This window comes from Mobula hypostoma, chromosome 23 (genome assembly GCF_963921235.1).
Source record: "Mobula hypostoma chromosome 23, sMobHyp1.1, whole genome shotgun sequence".
NCBI classification, from domain to species: Eukaryota; Metazoa; Chordata; class Chondrichthyes; order Myliobatiformes; family Myliobatidae; genus Mobula; species Mobula hypostoma.
The window spans coordinates 3636100-3655596 of NC_086119.1; the positions used below are offsets into that span (position 1 = coordinate 3636100).

Below are 19497 nucleotides of genomic sequence, written 5' to 3' on the forward strand. Positions count from 1 at the left end.
CGGTTGCATCGCTGTTTGGTATGGAGGGGCCACTGCAGAGGATGGGGAAAAAATCTGCAGAGGGTTGTAAACTCAGCCGCCTCTATCACAGTCAAAGATCTTCAAGAGGTGATGCCTCAGGAAGGGGACATCCATCATTAAGGAGCCTCAACATCTGGGACGTGCCCTCTTCTTATTACTACCATCAGAGAGGAGGTACAGGAGACTGACGACACACTCAACATCTTAGAAACAGCTTCTTCACTTTGCCATCAGAGTTCTGAGTTTTTTCCACTGTTTGTTTATTTTGTAATTGATAGTAATTCTGTCTTTCAACTGCACTGCTGCCACAAAACAACAAATTCACAACATATACAGTAAGTCAGTCATAATAGACCTGATCTGACTCTGCCCCAATGCTGTTAAATCACTAAGAAGCAGAAAGTTGCACACAAAGTTTAAACATTATGGTTTAACTTCTCCATCATTTCTGATCACCCCACAGATGGAAATTGGAATTTTTAATTAATAGAAACTTCCGTGGGGTAGCTGGGAGAGGACATCCCTTCACCCAGATTGAGAGGCCTACCTTGTTCTTGAATAATCTTCCGGACTCCATGGTAGAACCCACGGTATTTGGGATTAGCTGAGTTTTGATCATGAATAAACTTCACCTGAAAGGATAATAAAAGGTAAGTACATTCCACAGTGACAAAACAATCCAAAAGATTAAATGCAAGTCAGTTCATCTAGAATAGAAACTGATGCACGGGTGAACAGACACAGTATAGTGAGCAATTTGCTAAACCTCTGCCTTTCAGTAATTTTCCTAAATAAGTCTGCACCTCTCCCAAAAATGAACATTTTTGACATATACCCCATGACCACTTCATTAAGTATACCTGTACACCTTCACATTACTGCACAAGTATTTTCACTATTTAGAGACAGCGTGGCAAAGGCCTTTTCAGCCCTTCAAGTCTGACTGCCCAGAAACCCCTGACAACCTTTTCATTGAGTACAGCTCTGCCTTTAATACCATCATTCCAAATAAACTGATTCCTAAGCTCTGGAACCTGGGCCTGAGCACTCAGGTCTGCAGCTGGATCTTCAGCTTCCTCACAGACAGGACCCAGGGGACAAGCTCTCCTCTACAATCACTGTGAGCACCGGTGCCCCACAAGGCTGTGTACTCAGCCCCCTGCTGTACTCACTGTACACCCATGACTGTGTAGCAAAGTTTCCATCAAACTCAATATACGTTTGTATAAGTTTGCTCATATATCTCGGGTAATGATGAGTTTGAGTACAGAGAGGAATTAAGAGCCTGGTGGCGTGGTGCGAAGGCAATAACCTATCCCTCAACGTCAGCAAGACGAAGGAATTGGTTGTTGACTTCAGAAGGAGTAGCAGATCGCACGACCCAATTTACATCGGTGGTGCGCAAGTGGAACAGGTCAAAAGCTTTAAGTTCCTTGGGGTCAATATTACAAATGACCTGACTTGGTCCAACCAAGCAGAGTTCACTGCCAAGAAGGCCCACCAGCACCTTTACTTCCTGAGAAAACTAAAGAAATTTGGCCTGTCCCCTAAAACCCTTACTAATTTTTATAGATGCACTGTAGAAAGCATTCTTCCAGGGTGCATCACAACCTGGTATGGAAGTTGTCCTGTCCAAGACCGAAAGAAGCTGCAGAAGATCATGAACACAGCGCAGCACATCACACAAACCAATCTTCCGTCCGTGGACTCACTTTACACCGCACGCTGTCGGAGCAGTGCTGCCAGGATAATCAAGGACACGACCCACCCAGCCAACACACTTTTCGTCCCTCTTCCCTCCGGGAGAAGGCTCAGGAGCTTGAAGACACGTACAGCCAGATTTGGGAACAGCTTCTTTCCAACTGTGATAAGACTGCTGAACGGATCCTGGCCCAGATCTGGGCCGTATCCTCCAAATAACCGGACCTGCCTCTCGGTTTTTTTGCACTACCTTACTTTCCATTTTTCTATTTTCTATTTATGATTTATAATTTAAATTTTTAGTATTTACTATCGATTTGTAAACCAGGGAGCGGGAAGCGCAGAATCAAATATCGCTGTGATGATTGTACGTTCCAGTATCAATTGCTTGGCGACAATAAAGTATAAAGTATCAAGTATTTAACCCCAGTCTAATCACTGGACAATTTACATTGACCAATCAATCTACTAACCAGTAACAACTTTGGACTGTGAGAGGACAGGGCATCCAGGGAATCACCAGAGTGATTGAAGCGACTGGAAAGGCGACGATCATCAAACACACATTACAAAAGTGGCTTGCAGAAGAGCATCTCTGAATGCACAACATAACCAACCTTAAAGTGGATGGACTTCAGCAGCAGAAGACCATAAACATACAGGAGTATCAAATAAAGTAGCCACTGAATGTATTTGATGAAATAAATCAAATTTTGAAGAGTTCTTTTACTTACACTATTTCTAGAGGATTTCCCCGAAATGGATATGGTTACTACAAGATGGTATTTTAACTCAGCATGTCTGTGCTGACCATGATGCCCAAATAACTAATCCAATCACAATGTACACGGTCCACATTCCTCCAATCCCCGTACAAGGTCCACATTCCTCCAATCCCTGTCTGTACACAGTCCACATTCCTCCAATCCCTGTCTGTACACAGTCCACATTCCTCCAATCCCTGTCTGTACACCGTCCACATTCCTCCAATCCCTGTCTGTACACAGTCCACATTCCTCCAATCCCTGTCTGTACAGGGTCCACATTCCTCCAATCCCTGTCTGTACACGGTCCACATTCCCCCAATCCCTGTACACAGTCCACATTCCTCCAATCACTGTACACGGTCCACATTCCTCCAATCCCTGTCTGTACACGGTCCACATTCCTCCAATCCCTGTAGACGGTCCACATACTTCCAATCCCTGTACATGGTCCACATTCCTCCAATCCCTGTACACGGTCCACATTCCTCCAATCCCTGTACACAGTCCACATTCCTCCAATCCCTGTCTGTACACAGTCCACATTTCTCCAATCCCTGTACACAGTCCACATTCCCCCAATCCCTGTCTGTACACGGTCCACATTCCTCCAATCCCTGTCTGTACACGGTCCACATTCCTCCAATCCCTGTAGACGGTCCACATACTTCCAATCCCTGTACACGGTCCACATTCCTCCAATCCCTGTACACGGTCCACATTCCTCCAATCCCTGTACACAGTCCACATTCCCCCAATCCCTGTCTGTACACAGTCCACATTCCTCCAATCCCTGTACACAGTCCACATTCCCCCAATCCCTGTCTGTACACGTTCCACATTCCCCCAATCCCTGTCTGTACACAGTCCACATTCCTCCAATCCCTGTACACAGTCCACATTCCCCCAATCCCTGTCTGTACACGTTCCACATTCCTCCAATCCCTGTCTGTACACAGTCTACATTCCTCCAATCCCTGTCTGTACACGGTCCACATTCTCCCAATCCCTGTACACAGTCCACATTCCCCCAATCCCTGTCTGTACACGGTCTGCATTCCCCCAATCCCTGTCTGTACACGATCCACATTCCTCCAATCCCTGTCTGTACACAGTCCACATTCCTCCAATCCCTGTCTGTACACAGACCACATTCCCCCAATCCCTGTCTGTACACAGTTCACATTTCTCCAATCCCTGTACACAGTCCACATTCCTCCAATCCTCGTCTGTACACAGTCCACATTCCTCCAATTCATCTGTACACAGTCCACATTCCCCTAATCCCTGTCTGTACACAGTCCACATTCCTCCAATCGCTGTACACGGTCCCCATTCCCCCAATCGCTGTCTATACACAGTCCACATTCCCCCAATCCCTGTCTGTACACAGTGCACATTCTCCTAATCCCTGTACACAGTCCATGTTCCTCCAGTCCATCTGTTTCTCCTTGCAGCATTTCTGTTCGACCGCCAACTGATTGGATCAGCTTTTATTTTTAGATTCGTTTTATTTGTCACATATACAGTTGTAGTCAGAAGTTTACATACACCTTAGCCAAATACACTTAAACTCAGTTTTTCACAATTCCTGACATTTAATCCGAGAAAACATTCCCTGTCTTATGTCAGTTAGGATCACTACTTTATTTTAAGAATGTGAAATGTCAGAATAATAGTAGAGAGAATGATTTATTTCAGCTTTTATTTCTTTCATCACTTTCCCAGTGTGTCAGAAGTTTACATACACTTTGTTGGTATTTGGTCGCATTGCCTTTAAATTGTTCAACTTGGGTTGAACATTTTTGATAGCCTTCCACAAGCTTCTCAAAGTAAGTTGCTGGAATTTTGTTCCATTCGTCCAGACGGAACTGGTGTAGCTGAGTCAGGTTTGTAGGCCTCCTTGCTCGCACATGCTTTTTCAGTTCTGCCCACAAATTTTCTATCGGATTGAGGTCAGAAAATGATGTCAAGTCTGGTTCACCCTTGGGAGCAATTTCCAAACGCCTGAAGGTACCATATTCATCTGTACAAACAATAGTACGCAAGTATAAACACCATGGGACCACGTAGCCGTCATACCGCTCAGGAAGGAGGCGCATTCTGTCTCCTAGAGATGAACATACTTTGCCGTGAAAAGTGCAAATCAATCCCAGAACAACAGCAAAGGACCTTGTGAAGATGCTCAAGGAAACAGGTAGACAAGTATCGATATCCACAGTAAAACGAGTCCTATATCGACATAACCTGAAAGGCTGCTCAGCAAGGAAGAAGCCACTGCTCCAAAACCGCCATAAAAAAGCCAGACTGCGGTTTGCAAGTGCACATGAGGACAAAGATCTTACTTTTTGGAGAAATGTCCTGTGGTCTGATGAAACAAAAATTGAACTGTTTGGTCATGACCATCATTATGTTTGGCGGAAAAAGGGTGAAGCTTGCAAACCAAAGAACACCATCCCAACCGTGAAGCATGGGGGTGGTAGCATCATGTTGTGGGGGTGGTTTGCTGCAGGAGGGACTGGTGCACTTCACAAAATAGATGGCATCATGAGGAAGGAAAATTATGTGGATATATTGAAGCAACATCTCAAGACAGCAGCCAGGAAGTTAAAGCTCGGTCGCAAATGTGTCTTCCAAGTGGACAATTACCCCAAGCATACCTCCAAAGTTGTGGCAAAATTGCTTAAAGACAACAAAGTCAAGGTATTGGAATGGCCATCTCAAAGCCCTGACCTCAATCTGATAGAAAATTTGTGGGCAGAACTGAAAAAGCGTGTGTGAGCAAGGAGGCTTACAAACCTGACTCAGTTACACCAGTTCTGTCTGGAGGAATGGAACATAATTCCAGCAACTTACTGTGAGAAGCTTGTGGAAGGCAACCCAAAACGTTTGACCCAAGTTAAACAATTTAAAAGCAATGCTACCAAATACTAACAAAGTGTATGTAATCTTCTAACCCACTGGGGAAGTGATGAAAGAAATAAAAGGTGAAATAAATCATGCTCTCTACTATTATTCTGTCATTTCACATTCTTAAATAAAGTAGTGATCCTAACTGACCTAAGACAGGGAATGTTTTCTAGGATTAAATGTCAGGAATTGTGAAAAACTGAGTTTAAGTGTATTTGGCTAAGGTATATGTAAACTTCTGACTTCAACTGTACATCAAAACTTACATTGAAATTCATCTTTGGCGTCAACAACCATCACTGTCTGGGGATATGTTGGGGGCAGCCTACAAGTGTTGCCACACTTCCAGCTCCAAGATAGCATGCTCACAACTTGCTAACCCTAACCCATACGTCTTTGGACTGTGTGAGGAAACTGGATCACCCGGAAGAAACATCAGTGATCACGGGGAGAATGTACAAAGTTCTTACAGACAGCGGCAGGAATTGAGTCCAGGCCGTTGGCACTGTTACAGTGTTACGCTAATCGCTCCACGACCATACCGCCCAAAAACAACCTTGACTCGGCATTACACTTCCCGTGATACTTTCTGATCAGGAATGTTGCTGATTGCTTTTATTCGGGCTGGGTGTTGTGTCCGGAGCACAGATCAAGTTGGAAGAGAAAACTGTAAGCATTACACTAACCACTGTGATACCGTGCTGCCTCCTTGTGTAAGGACTTAGTGTTACCTTCACTGTCTCCATGGGGCAAACCACAAGCACAGCTTCGGCCACCCCGGCCCCCAGGCCACACAGCAGGCTTCGCTGGTTGCTCAGGACCCCGTTCTCATTGACCAAGTGGTTCTTCAGAGACTCAAAGACTCCAAACCTGCAGCAAACAAGGGCAGGACAGCAGGGCAAAGAAGTCAAACTCATACTCAGATTTATTTATTACATGTGCCTTGAAATATACAGTGAAATATATCATTTGCATTTACAACCAACAACCTAAGGATGTGCAGCTCTTTACTTCATCCCTCCCCCTCCCGGTCTGACCTACCACCTTGTGCTTCTCCCTACCCCCACCCCCCACCACCTTTGAGCTCTACTCATCTTTTTTAATCCAGTCCTACTGAAGGGTCTGGGCCCGTAATGTCACCTGTACTCTTTTCCATAGATGCTGCCTGGCCTGTTGAGTTCCTGCAGCATTTTGTGTGTGTTGCTGTCCAATATATCATGTCCATTTTGCTCGGCAGAACAACACAGAAGATAAGAACAGCTGCAGACAAGCCCATTTTCCTCCCGCCCACCCACACACACACACATGGGCAGTCTTCCAACTCCAGGATAGAGCTCCAGCCTCTAGTCTTGGGCCATTGCGCTTTGATTTCCAGACCTTTCGGCTCCGATCTTCAGAAGTGATCAGTCAAGCAGCAGCCATGTCGTCGTCATTTCATTATCTCGCTGTTGGGTCTACGATCTTGCTCTGCAGTAACTGGCTGGCATGTTTCCCAACACTGATATCTTCATGAACATCTCTAAGAATTCTGTGGAAACCTTTGGTTTCTCCTGCAGAGATTAAGCGAATTATGTCCCTCTCTCCCATCCTCACAGAATCTCCTGACACCCTGGCCATTCCCTTCTCTCTTCTACCTTTTGGAAGAAGATAAAGGAGCTTCAACTCCTGGTCCAGCTTCTTCACCAATACCATTGATTTCCTGAACCAATCACCTCTCTCACGCCACAAACTCAAGAGATTCTGCGGACGCTGGAAATCCAGAGTAACACACACACACACACACACACACAAAATATTGGCGGAACTCAGCAGATCAGGCAATGTCTATGGAGTGGAATACTATAAGACCACAAGACATAGGAGCAGAATTAGGCAATCTGACCCATCAAGTCTGCTCTGCCATTCAACCATGGCTGACCCTTTCTTTAATCTCCTCCTCAACCCCAGTTCCCGGTCTTCTCCCCACAACTTTAGATGCCATGTCCAATCAAGAACCTAACTGACGATGTTTCGGGCTGAGAACCTTCATTCAGACATCCAGACCCTTCCTCTCCACTGCCATCACCTCTTCCACATCGCCTTCCTGATGGTGCTACCATGCTCTTAGACTCTTAATTCCACCTCTCTCACTTATTCCACTATTGTCACTTCAGTATTTCTTTGAATTACCTCAAAGTCAAAGTAAATTTATTATATATTGTCACCATATACTACCTTGAGATTCATTTTCTTGGGGCAATTTCAGGAAAATAAAGAAATACAATAGAATTTATGAAAACATATATAAGCAAAGACTGACAAATAATGTGCAAAAGACAAATTAAAAACTAACTACAACTGAGAACGTGAGTTGCAGTGTCCTTGAAAGTGAGTCTGTAGGTTGTGGAATCAGTTCAGAGTTGAGGTGATTGAAGTTATCCACTCTGGTTCAGGAGCCTGAAGGGTGTAGGGTATTCACTGTTCCTGACGCTCATGGTGTGGGATCTGAGGCTCCTGTACCTCCTGCCTGACGGTATTAGTGAGAAGAGAGCGTGGCCTGGATGGTGGGGTCTTTGATGATGGACGCCGCTTTCCTGTGGCAGTGCTCCATGTAGATGTGCTCAATGTGGAAACGGCTGTGCCTGCGATGGACTGAGCGGTACCTCGGTCTGTATCTACAATCTGTGCACTGTTCTGCAGAGCTGTCCTCGTGTTCCTGTTTATTACTACAGTGTACACTGTCTATTCTGTTCCAGTGAACAAGGAACTTCACTGCATCCCGGTGTATCGAACAAACTGATCTAAATCTAGTTTCCTCACCATCAAGGACATCTTCAGAAGGTAGTGTCTCAAGAAGGCAGCATCCATCATTAAGGACCCTCACCGTCCGGGACACCCCTCTTCTCACTGCTGCCCTCTGAGGGGAGTTACAGGACCCAGGAGAGACAAAATCAGCGTTTTAGGATCAGCTTCTATTCCTCCACCATCAGATTTCTGAACTGTCCACGAACACTACCTCATTACTTTGCTCTCTTTTCGCACAACTTTTTTTTATATTTCTTTTTGTAACTTATGTATTGCACTGTACTGTTGCCACAAAACAAGGACACATGTCAGTGATATTAAACCTGATTTTGAACAGCCGGGTTTGATCACTTTCGTTGACATCCCAATGCTGCCACCTGGTGACAAATGCTGAGAAGTACAACCACTGAACATCTCTAAATTTCTGCAACACACATCAAAGTTGCTGGTGAACGCAACAGGCCAGGCAGCATCTCTAGGAAGAGGTACAGTCGACTTCTGAGTTTCTCCAGCATTCTAAACGCTCCAGTGATTCTGGACTCCTGATGAAGGATCTCGGCCCAAAATGTCAACTGTATATTTCCCCTGCATAGATGCTGACAAACATTTTATTATTTAAGTCTATTACCTAGTTGCTCAGCAAGACCTTCCCTGAGGTGTCTCTGTCCGCTTCTTTTAAGGAATCCTGGATACCGGGGATCAAGCTGTCTGACTTTTTAAAGGGTTAACTTATGAGGACAGGTTGCAAAACCTGGTTTGTATCTTTTCAAAGGTTTTAAAAATGAAGGAGGAGTTTGACTGGATAGATTAAAGTAATTTTCACTGTTCAGAAAAAGCAAGACCAAGGAGTTCACGCCCAGCACGAGGCAGCTATTCCAGGGAGTGTGTAACACACTGACTGTACTACATTGAAATGAGTTCACTCCCAGCACAAGAGCCAGCTGTTCCAGGGAGTGTGTAACACACTGACTGTACTACATTGAAATGAGTTCAGAAATACTGTATAAACAACCTTGAACATATAGTCATAGTCATACTTTATTGATCCCGAGGGAAATTGGGTTTCTTTACAGTTGCACCAACCAAGAACAGAGTATAAATATAGCAATATAAAACCATAAATAATTAAATAATGATATGTAAATTATGCCAGGAAATAAGCAAGAGAGATGAAATAAGTTTTTGGTGGGATGATGAAACTGTTGCTGTGTTCAGCATACATACAAACACACACTCACACACATAGTCACAAAGTGTAAACACAGGCACACATGCGCACATTTGCACAGATGCAAGTTTGCACAGAAGTGTGCACACACACTTCTTGAAGTCTCCAACTAGAACTCAGTAAAAATCACCGCGCAAAGATTCTCTGCTCTGAAAAACTCCAGTACGAGCATGGTTCAAAACAGAACAGCCATGCAGCTTCTGTGAGCAATAATCTCCTCGCGACTGGTTCTTATCAATCTCTGTTTATTAATTGCTGCTGTCTGAGTTGTGGTTTTTCCATTTCTCACCTTTGCTACCTGGATTAACTTTGTTGTTTACCTGACGGCAGACTTTGGGATGGAACCATAGAGCAGGGAGCTGAGGCCTCGGTACAGTCCTCTGAACCCGTGATCCTGAACAGTCACACGAACGCAGTCACCTGCCAAGGGAGCAGCTATTAGTGGGGCTCCTTGCTCCCATTCACCACAACCCCAGTCTGTTCCTCCCTCCCTCCCTCAGGATCCCTGCCTCAGTCATCGCCTGGGCATTTACTGGAGCACTGCACATTGTCTTACATATCCTTCCCCAGTCAGCTCCCCCCACCCTCCTATCCATTACCCCCGTCACTGCACTCTCAACCCCTGTTTATTATGCTGTTTACATTGGAAACGTAAATTTCATGTGGATAAATGTGAGGTTATCCACTTTGGTGGCAAGAACAGGAAGGCAGATTACTATCTGAATGGTGTCAAGTTAGGAAAAGGGGAAGTACAACGAGATCTAGGTGTCCTTGTTCATCAGTCACTGAAAGTAAGCATATAGGTACAGCAGGCAGTGAAGAAAGCTAATGGCATGTTGGCCTTCATAACAAGGGGAGTTGAGTATAGGAGCAAAGAGGTCCTTCCGCAGTTGTACAGGGCCCTGGTGAGACCACACCTGGAGTACTGTGTACAGTTTTGGTCTCCAAATTTGAGGAAGGACATTCTTGCTATTGAGGGAGTGCAGCATAGGTTCACGAGGTTAATTCCCGGGATGGCGGGACTGTCATATGTCGAAAGATTGGAGCGACTGGGCTTGGGGCTTGTATACACTGGAATTTAGAAGGATGAGAGGGGATCTGATTGAAACATATAAGATTATTAAGGGATTGGACACGCTAGAGGCAAGAAACATGTTCTCGATGTTGGGAGAGTCCAGAACCAGAAGCCACAGTTTAAGAATAAGGGGTAGACAATTTAGAATGGAGTTGAAGAAAAACTCTTTCACACAGAGGATTGTGGATCTGTGGAATGCTCTGCCTCAGAAGGCAGGAGGCCAATTCTCTGGATGCTTTCAAGAAAGAGTTAGACAAAGCTCCTAAAGATAGCGAAGTGAAGGGATATGGGGAGAAGACAGGAACGGGGTACTGATTGTGGATGATCAGCCATGATCACAGTGAATGGTGGTGCTGGCTCGAAGGGCTGAATGGCCTACTCCTGCACCTGTTGTCTATTATTGAAATACATTTACATAATTCTTTATTCTTTATAATTGTTGAATGTTGTTTTTTTTTTATCATGTTGCATCCTGACCAGCACACGACAGCAAATTCCTTATTATATTCATTTCGTTACAGTGTGGAACAGGCCTTTCGGGCCAGTGACCACCTATTCAACCCCAGCCTAACCGCGGGGCAATTTACAGTGACCAATTATCCTACTAATCGGCACGCCTGGACTGTGGGAGGAGACCGGAGCACCCTGTGACAACGTTCAGTACATACTCCTTACACACAGCGGTGGGAATAAAACTCACACGGTCCGGGTGACAACGTTCAGTACATACTCCTTACACACAGCGGTGGGAATTGAATTTGGGTAGATGGCGCTTTGAGGCATTATGCTACGGTGCCCAGAGGTAACAAAGAGTTAACACGAGCCTGGGGAGTGGGTGAAGATGGAGGGCTGGAGGTTATCCCTAGTGTCGCCCTCACCCCTGCTCCCTCCTACCCCCAAAGCTGAATAAGGCCAAACAGGCAGAACCAGTTCTACAGGGATTCCTCGAGGGACAACTGCTATTCAAACCCAAAGGAAACCCCTGTGACATAGAAGCAGAATTTGACCATTCGGCCCATCGAGTCTGCTTCACCATTCCATCATATTGATACTTTGATGCTACTGAAGTAATCATGCCTTAGTTGGTGTATGTGCCCCTTGCACCCTTGGATAACAGCTTATCACCTCTCGGTAAGCCAAATAGCTCTGGTAACCTGCTATGCAAAGGGAAGCAGTGCTGTTCAAAGACTTTTCTTTCCTGGGTGGTCCACAATCTATCCTTGCCTGGATATTATGTTAACCCTTGCCTTGCTGCACCTCCCACACTGGCACTGGAGAGGGTCCAGAGGAATTTCACAAGAATGATTCTGGGAATGAAAGGGTTAACACATAAAGAGTGTTTGATGGATCCGGGCCTGTATTCATTGGAACTTAGAAGAATGAGGTGTGTGGTTGGGGGGGTCTCATTGAAACCTATCGGATATTGAAAGGTCCAGATAGAGGCAAGGAGAGGATACTCCCAATAGTGAGAGAGTCTAGGACTAGAGGGCACAGTCTCAGAATAGAAGGCTGTCCCTTTAGAACAGAGATGAGGAAGAATTTCATAGCCAGGGAGTGGTGAATCTGTGGAATTCACTGCCATTGACAGCTGTGGAGGCCAGAGGCCAAGTCTTTGGGTATATTTAAAATAGAGATTGATACGTTCTTGATTAGTCAGGGTGTTAGAGGTTAAGGGAGAAGGAGGAGGGGTTATCCCTGTAAATGCAGATGATGAATAAAGTTGATCCTACACGGTTACAAGTGGCTCACTCGCCATTCCAGCCAGAAGACTTCCCATTCACACTACAGCCTGGAGCAGAAAACAAGCAGTGGGGACACCCAGGGTTGGGACTCTTAACCATGGCACATTTTTAAAAGATTTGTCACCTGTACAATGCAACATACCGTGAAATATGTCATTTATGTCAAATCAAATCAAATCAGCCAGAATTGTGCTGCCACACTTCCAGCACCAACAGAACATCCCACAACTTACTAACCCCAAGCCGTACGTCTTTAAAATGTGGGAGGGAAGTAGAGTACCTGCAGGAAGTGGACACAATCACAGGGAAAATGTATGGACAGCGGCGGGAACCAAACCCTGACTGCTGGCACAGTAAAGTGCTCCACTATCATCCTACCTGTCTCACACGTGAACGCGAAAGTGACTTGCAGCTCACGCTTTGGATTGGGTACATGAGGTTGTGTGGAATCCCCATCGAGCTGGCAACTATGGATGTACCATCCTGTAAGCCGGCGACACAGAGCAAGCTCGAGAAGGGTCAGAACCACTCGAGAATGGAGAGCAGAGGCATCTCATTCAGACTGCTGGCTGACCCTCGCTGTGTGCAGTAACAGCCCTTACCCCAGTGGTCCTTACCGATGCCCTTGTAACGAGGAGGGTTTGCCCGTTCATCGAGCTGTAGCTGTGTTTTTACATATTCTGTTGGGAATGTGATGCAAATTTCAATTCCACCAGCAAGTCCACCTACACAGACAGAGGATTTACTGATGTTAGAAATTAGAACTCACCCATCCCTCCTCTCACAAACTCTCCCCTCCTTTCCTGTCACATCCTCCTCTTCTCTCATACACCTTTCAGTCCACCTCCCTTCCCAAACTCTGCCCCACCCTCACACTCCTTCCCCCTCTCACTCCCCCTCCCAAACTCTGCCCCACCCTCACACTCCTTCCCCCTCTCACTCCCCCTCCCAAACTCTGCCCCACCCTCACACTCCTTCCCCCCTCACTCCCCCCAAACTCTGCCCCACCCTCACACTCCTTCCCCCTCTCACTCCCCCTCCCAAACTCTGCCCTACCCTCACACTCCTTCCCCCCTCACTCCTCCCAAACTCTGCCCCACCCGCACACTCCTTCCCCCTCTCACTCCCCCTCCCAAACTCTGCCCTATCCACACTCCTTCCCCTCCCAAACTCTGTCCTACCCAAACACCCTTCCCCTCCCCTCACTCCCCCTCCCCACACATCCTCCTTTTCCCAGATGATCTACACCTCAGTTTCAGTGAGGTGACCTGAAGAGGTGTGTGATTGTACACAGGTCACTGAAGGCTATTCTGTAGGTATAGCGAACTTCTGCAAGGGCAAATAGTGTGCTAGCCCTTATTTATAAGAGGGTTTGATTACAGGGGTATGGAATTCTTACTATAATTGTGAAGGGCCTTAGTGAGACTGCTCCTGGATATTGTGTAAAGATTTGGTCTCTGTGTCCAAGAGATCTGCCACAAAGAAAGCACTTGTCTGGTTTTAGTTTGGCAGGTTTGTGGCGAGATTGAGGAGATATTCAGTACTCTGGGCTTATTTTATTTATTTAAAGAGGCAGTGTGAAACATACCCTTCCAAGCTAATGAGCTGCACGGTCCATAAACCCACTTACTCAACCCCAGTCCACTGATTCCCAACGGAGTCGGTACAGTGTCCTCAGGGGGTGCTACAGGAAATAGAAGTCATCGGAGGTATTCAAGATTCTTTGGGGGGGGTGGTGGAAAGTGGTACCCTAACTTGAGGTACAAGACCTGACCGACCTTTAGTGGAGCAGGCCGAGGTGCTGGAACACAGGAAGAGCCACAGTTGTGCAGGCAGTGAGCACTCGCCAGCACAACACATCAGAAACCTGGTAAGCTCATCCAACCTTACCGTTCAAACAGGCATTATTGGGAATGCATAAATTAGCAACCGGGGTGCCCAACAGTTCCCCCTGACTCGTGGCACAGAACAAGTTCATGCATTTTAACAGTTGGTAAGTCAAGTACACCCTCCCGATTTTCTCTATAGATCTACGTTAAACAGGTTGCACAACGATACAGCGCTGGCCAGAACCAAATGGTGAAATAGAGCCAATCGGTGAACCTGCCAAACCTGAGGATTCCTCTTGAGGTTTCATGTGTGTGGTTAAGAACCATCTTTGGAGATTGTGAGACTTTACGCGATTGGTCAATTGCCCTAACTGGAATAGATCAAAGGTAACTTGCTGAACACCAGCTCTATCCCGACTAACATTCAGATTCCAACCTGAATCCTTGTCAAATGTAATTTTTGCTGTTGTGATTGTCTTCATCTTCGCCTTGCCATTCCTTTGCATGGCACAACCATCATTCCATCCGTGTCAATCCACTGTCACCGTCAACATCCAATAGGCATTCCCAGTTGATCTTACTTTTTTATTTTAATTTAGCCCCATTAATGCTGGATAAATACATACGGCGCAATTTCTCTGAGTCAGTGAAGCCCTGAATTCTAATCCTGCTAAGAAACAGAAACCACAGAAGGTGTGTCAACACAATGTTACATACATGGAGTATGGTTTTATTCCGTTTCCGTCAGATCAGCGACGCCCCGTGTGTCTTATTTGTAATACTAATGAAGATTGCAGAAACACTTCTGTAAAAGACTGCTGAAAAGGCTATTTATGGTATTACTCAGTCCCTGAAGATGAAAGAACTATTAGAAAAGTTTTGCACACTTGAGTCATTTGCTAAGAAAACTAAAAATAACCTTGATAGTGGTCTCATTGCTTCTTACATTTCCAAAATGACAGCAAAATGTGGAAAATCTCATACAATTGGTGAAAGATTAATAAAGCCTGCTGTATTATAAGTACTCACCACTGTTCTGAAAATGGATACCAGTATTTTAAAATCAATTCCTCTGAGTAATAACTCTGTAGCTCATCATATTGGTGAAATGAGTGAAGACTTTGAGTATCAACTATGAAAACTGCTACAAAAAACAGAATTTGGGATACAACTGGATGAGTCAATTGTGTGAGACGAGGCATTGCTAATGGCATATGTACAGTTTATCAAAAATGGAAAAGTTGATGAAGAGATTCTCTTTTGTAAAAAGTTAAAAAACAAATATCAACGGAGAATCAATCTACAATGAGCTAAAAATGTACATTGAGGATAAAAGTATTCAGATTAGGAACATGATTTCTTGTGCATAGATGGAGCACCATCAAGTCACCACATTGGTTCAGTGGAACATATGAAAAAAGAAATTCCAAGTCTGCTTGCAATCCATTGTGTAATTCATTGTCAACATCTCACCGTCAAAAACCTTAGCCAGCAACTTTTTTCAAGCATGACTCTTGTAATATCTGTCATCAACAAACTTAAAGCTTATCCATTAAATAGCAGAATATTTCGCCAGTTATGCAAGGATAATGATGAAGAGTTTGAATGCTCGCTTCTTCACACTGAAATGTGTTGGCTGTCAAAAGGCTGCTGCTTAAAACATTCCTTTGATCTTTTTGACACTGTGGTTGAATTTTTGCTTAAGGTTGACAAGAGCTTGGGAAACAAGACTGAACTTCTATGTGGAGATGTGGCATACCTAGCTGATCAGTATGACAAAATGAACATTCTAAATATGAAATTACATGGTGAGAATTTCAATTTAATCCACACAAAAAGTGCAGTGTCCAATTTTATCGGAAAACTGGAAATATATACAAGCAAAACATTGGGAGAAGAAAGCTTTCACAGTTTCTCTGCATTACAAGTATGGCACTCTCTTTCACAGATGGTGATTTGCAAGGGTACTGCTTTCACCTGAAGTGACTGAAGAAGGATTTTTAGAATCAATTCAAGGACTTAAATGATCTGGAAGTTCCAGACTGGGTAATTAACCCATTTCTTTGTAAGATGGAAGAACAGGAAGAGATCTTGCAAGAAGAAATTCAGAACGATGAAGAAGCAAAAATGCTCTTCAAAAATGTCGGCTTTTGTGGTATGTGGCTACACTGTCATACAAAGTTTCCTGGTCTTTGGAGAAGCGTCAAACTGCTCTTCATTGCATTTTCATCCTCCTTGTTGAAATAGGTTTCAATGTAGTGAACCACATACTCAAAAAAACAAAAGTCGCTTGGACATTGTTACACGTGGACACTTAAGGGTTTTGTTGTCACAACTTGAACCAGATATTTCAGCTCTTGCTAAAAAAAACCATTAAGCTCAAGGATCACATTGATAGCGAAGCTGCTGTACCTGCACAGGTACCATGTAAGCTAGGTTTAAAGATAAATAAACATTTAAAGCAGAATAATTTTTCTCATGTTAGCACATGGTAGACATGTTTTTACACTATGGGGGTGCCAGAAAATATATTGTGCCTAAGAGGGGCATTGGCAAATATGAAGGTGCTTTAGGGGGGCATTGGCAAGGATGAAAGTGGTTTAGGAGGCACTGGGCTAAAAAAACATTGGGAAACACTGCCCTTACCTAATCACAGGACAATTTACATTGACCAATTAACCTACTAACCGGTACATCTTTAAACTGGGGCTCACAGGAAGAACACACAAACTTCTTACAGACAGCACCAGAATTGAACTCCAAACTCCTGAGCTGTAAGTGCCATGCCAGCGGCTATGTAACCCTCTTGAAGGATGAAAGGTGATCTATTTGAAACTGACAAACTGTTTAAAGAAATTGGCAGGCTGGAGTCTAGGAACAAGGGATAGAGTTTCAGAATTGGGAATGAAACTTTAAAACAGAGGGTGATAGATCTTTGGAATTCTCTGACCAGAATGTCTGTGGCAGCTCAGTTATTGAGTTCATTCACAACAGACATAAATAGATCTGGATACTGAGGGACAATTCAGTAGAATGGTGCAGAATAGAAGAGCTGTAATCTTGCTAAGTGGTAACACAGGTCTGATGGGTCAAATAGCCCGATCCTCCATTGGATAAGTGTAAGGTTTTCATTTTGGCACTGTAAATGGGGGCAAATTTACACAGTGAAAAGTAGGACAAAATGCCAGAGTAACTCAGCAGATCAGGCAGTATCTATGGAAAAGAACAAAGTTGGTATTTCGGGCCGAGGCCCTTCATCAGGACTTAGAACAATGTACTCCTAAGTGGCATTCCAGATAGTCAGGGTGAGTGGAGAAGGCCTTCATCATTCAGGGCTCTGAATATAGAAGTTGGACTGTTACAAAGCGGAGGTATTGGAAGGTAAAATTTGGAATATGCTGTCCCAATTTGGTCACTTTGCTATAGGTTAGATGCTAATTAGCTGGAAGGAGTGCAGAGATTTACAAGAGGTTGTCAGGACTTGAGGGAGTGAGTTACAGATGAAGAACCAAGTTGAGGCCTTTTTCATTGGAAACTAAGGTGAGGTGTGATCTTATAGAGATGCAGAAAACCATGAGGGTTATAGACAGAGTGAATGTACAGTCTTTTTCCCAGGATTTAAGTATTGTGCTCCAGAAGAGAGAAATGTCATCGTCTTGTGTTTAAGACAAAAGGGGAGAGATTTAATAGGAACCTGACTGGCAACTCTTTCACCCAGAGGGTGATCTGGATTAGAAAGAGGTGGTTGAGTCAAGTACATTTAACATTTAAAAGGCACTCAGAGAAGTACAGAGATATGAAAGGTTTAGATCAGGGGTTTATGTCATAGTCCCCTACTATTTACTGAGGGGTCCATTAACCCCTGGTTTACACGGATATGGGCCAAATAGGGAATCTATGGAACAGTTGGGCCGAATGGCCTGTTTCCGTACTGTATAATCTCTGAGTTCTTGTGTTCCCCTTTCTTCCTTAAATTTCGTATGTCCCCTCCCGTTCCCCCATCCTACCCCTCCAAATCCTCCATCCCGCCTCCTCCTCATTCTCCCTCAAATCATTTCCCTTTTTTTTCCACAACCCTTCCCTCATATTCCTCCTCAAACCTACTCCCCGCCCCCGGGCCTCGCACCTGCCAGAATGGCTTTGCCCAGGTGCGTTTGCTTGTAGGCGCCGGCTGCTGGGGACGCCGCTCCTAGGGGGCGAGGGCGGCCTGCGACCAAACCGAGCGCTGGCGCCAATCCGGGGAGGGCGGGTGTCCAGCCACCATTGTCGGGCCTGGCGCTGGAGCCCATGGTAACGGGCCGGGCACCATAAAAACCCGCGCCGCCCCGCTCCACACAAGTGTCATTGGTCAATTTCTACCGTTTCTGATTGGCTCAATGCATATCATGATTCTATTCGTCACCACTGGTCCTAAGCGCACGTTAATTGGTTAAATTGTGCAGCCTTTGATTGGTTGCTTCTGGGAGCCTGCCGATAACCGATTGGCTGAGCACTGGGACCTTGGCCGTAAATTCCAGCACAGTGCAGGTTGGGGAAAGTGGGATTGCCCTGTGCAGTAGGCAGACTCGTGCGGTGAATAACTCTTGGTTGCAATAAATTTTAAAAACGTACGCAGCAAAAAGCATGAATTATTAGTCCACGTGTTTAACAAACATTTCATTTTGCAAGACCCTACACAGAGAATAGTGAATACTCACCTTCGCCCCCACCCCACCCCCATCCCATTTGGGATATTTACCGGCAGCGTTGTAGACGAAGCACTGTTGGATCCCTGCCTCCCATCCCACAATCTCTTTGACCCACTGCCGTCGGGAAGGAGGTACAGGAGCGTCAGGTCTCGGACTGTCAGACTGGGTAACAGCTTCTTCCCCCAGGATGTGAGACTAATGATTACCCTGCCACCGCCGAGGTCTCATTGTTAGGACAGAGCTCCTTACTGTTTGCCTGTGCTGAGCACTTCACATGCATTTTGAATTATAATTTAATAACTTATTCGTGGTAATATTTTGTTTCATATGTTGTGTCTGATACAGTATATGAATTGCGTGTGCACCGTGGTCCGGAGAAACTTTGTTTCTTTTGGTTGTGTATCTGTACAGTCAGATGACAATAAACTTGAACTATTTAAGTTAAATACATCTTCTACATTGCATTTCCTTGGGGTTGGTTTTCCCCGATTCTAGGCGTTCTGACGGGGCTGATTCGTCGGCCGCTTTGAATGTGTTTAGGAGTGCGATGTCGGGCATGTGCACGATGTAACCTGCCCAAAGTCCCAAAGTAGCCACCTGTACGTTAACAGGTCACGTCAGCCTGGGAGACGTTACTTCAGCTATCGTTTGAAGGAATTAGCGGATACAGGTTGCGGAAAATGTTTTCTCAGACACAAACAGGAGAAAAACTGCAGATGCCGGAAATCCGAGCAACACACACAAAATGCTGGAGG

The 19497-nt window shown here is 45.0% G+C and overlaps 1 protein-coding gene across 4 annotated transcripts in view; it reads right to left on the bottom strand.

The window, feature by feature from the left end:
• LOC134336884 (tricarboxylate transport protein, mitochondrial-like) overlaps positions 1 to 18349 on the bottom strand; it is a 32116-nt gene extending 13767 nt beyond the window's left edge. The window contains exons 1-5 of one of the 4 annotated variants that reach the window (XM_063031490.1): positions 18181 to 18349; positions 12843 to 12950; positions 9729 to 9828; positions 6128 to 6266; positions 569 to 653 (exon numbers count right to left, since the gene is read on the bottom strand). In XM_063031490.1, the coding sequence (XP_062887560.1) occupies positions 569 to 653; positions 6128 to 6266; positions 9729 to 9828; positions 12843 to 12950; positions 18181 to 18343 (595 nt within the window). In that variant the 5' untranslated portion in view covers positions 18344 to 18349. Of the gene's footprint in view, positions 1 to 568; positions 654 to 6127; positions 6267 to 6536; positions 6646 to 6701; positions 6771 to 9728; positions 9829 to 12842; positions 12951 to 14490; positions 14711 to 18180 lie in introns of those variants that run through there. The other 3 variants (XM_063031491.1, XM_063031493.1, XM_063031492.1) reach the window with 3 other exon arrangements.
• Positions 18350 to 19497: the final 1148 nt, after the last annotated feature.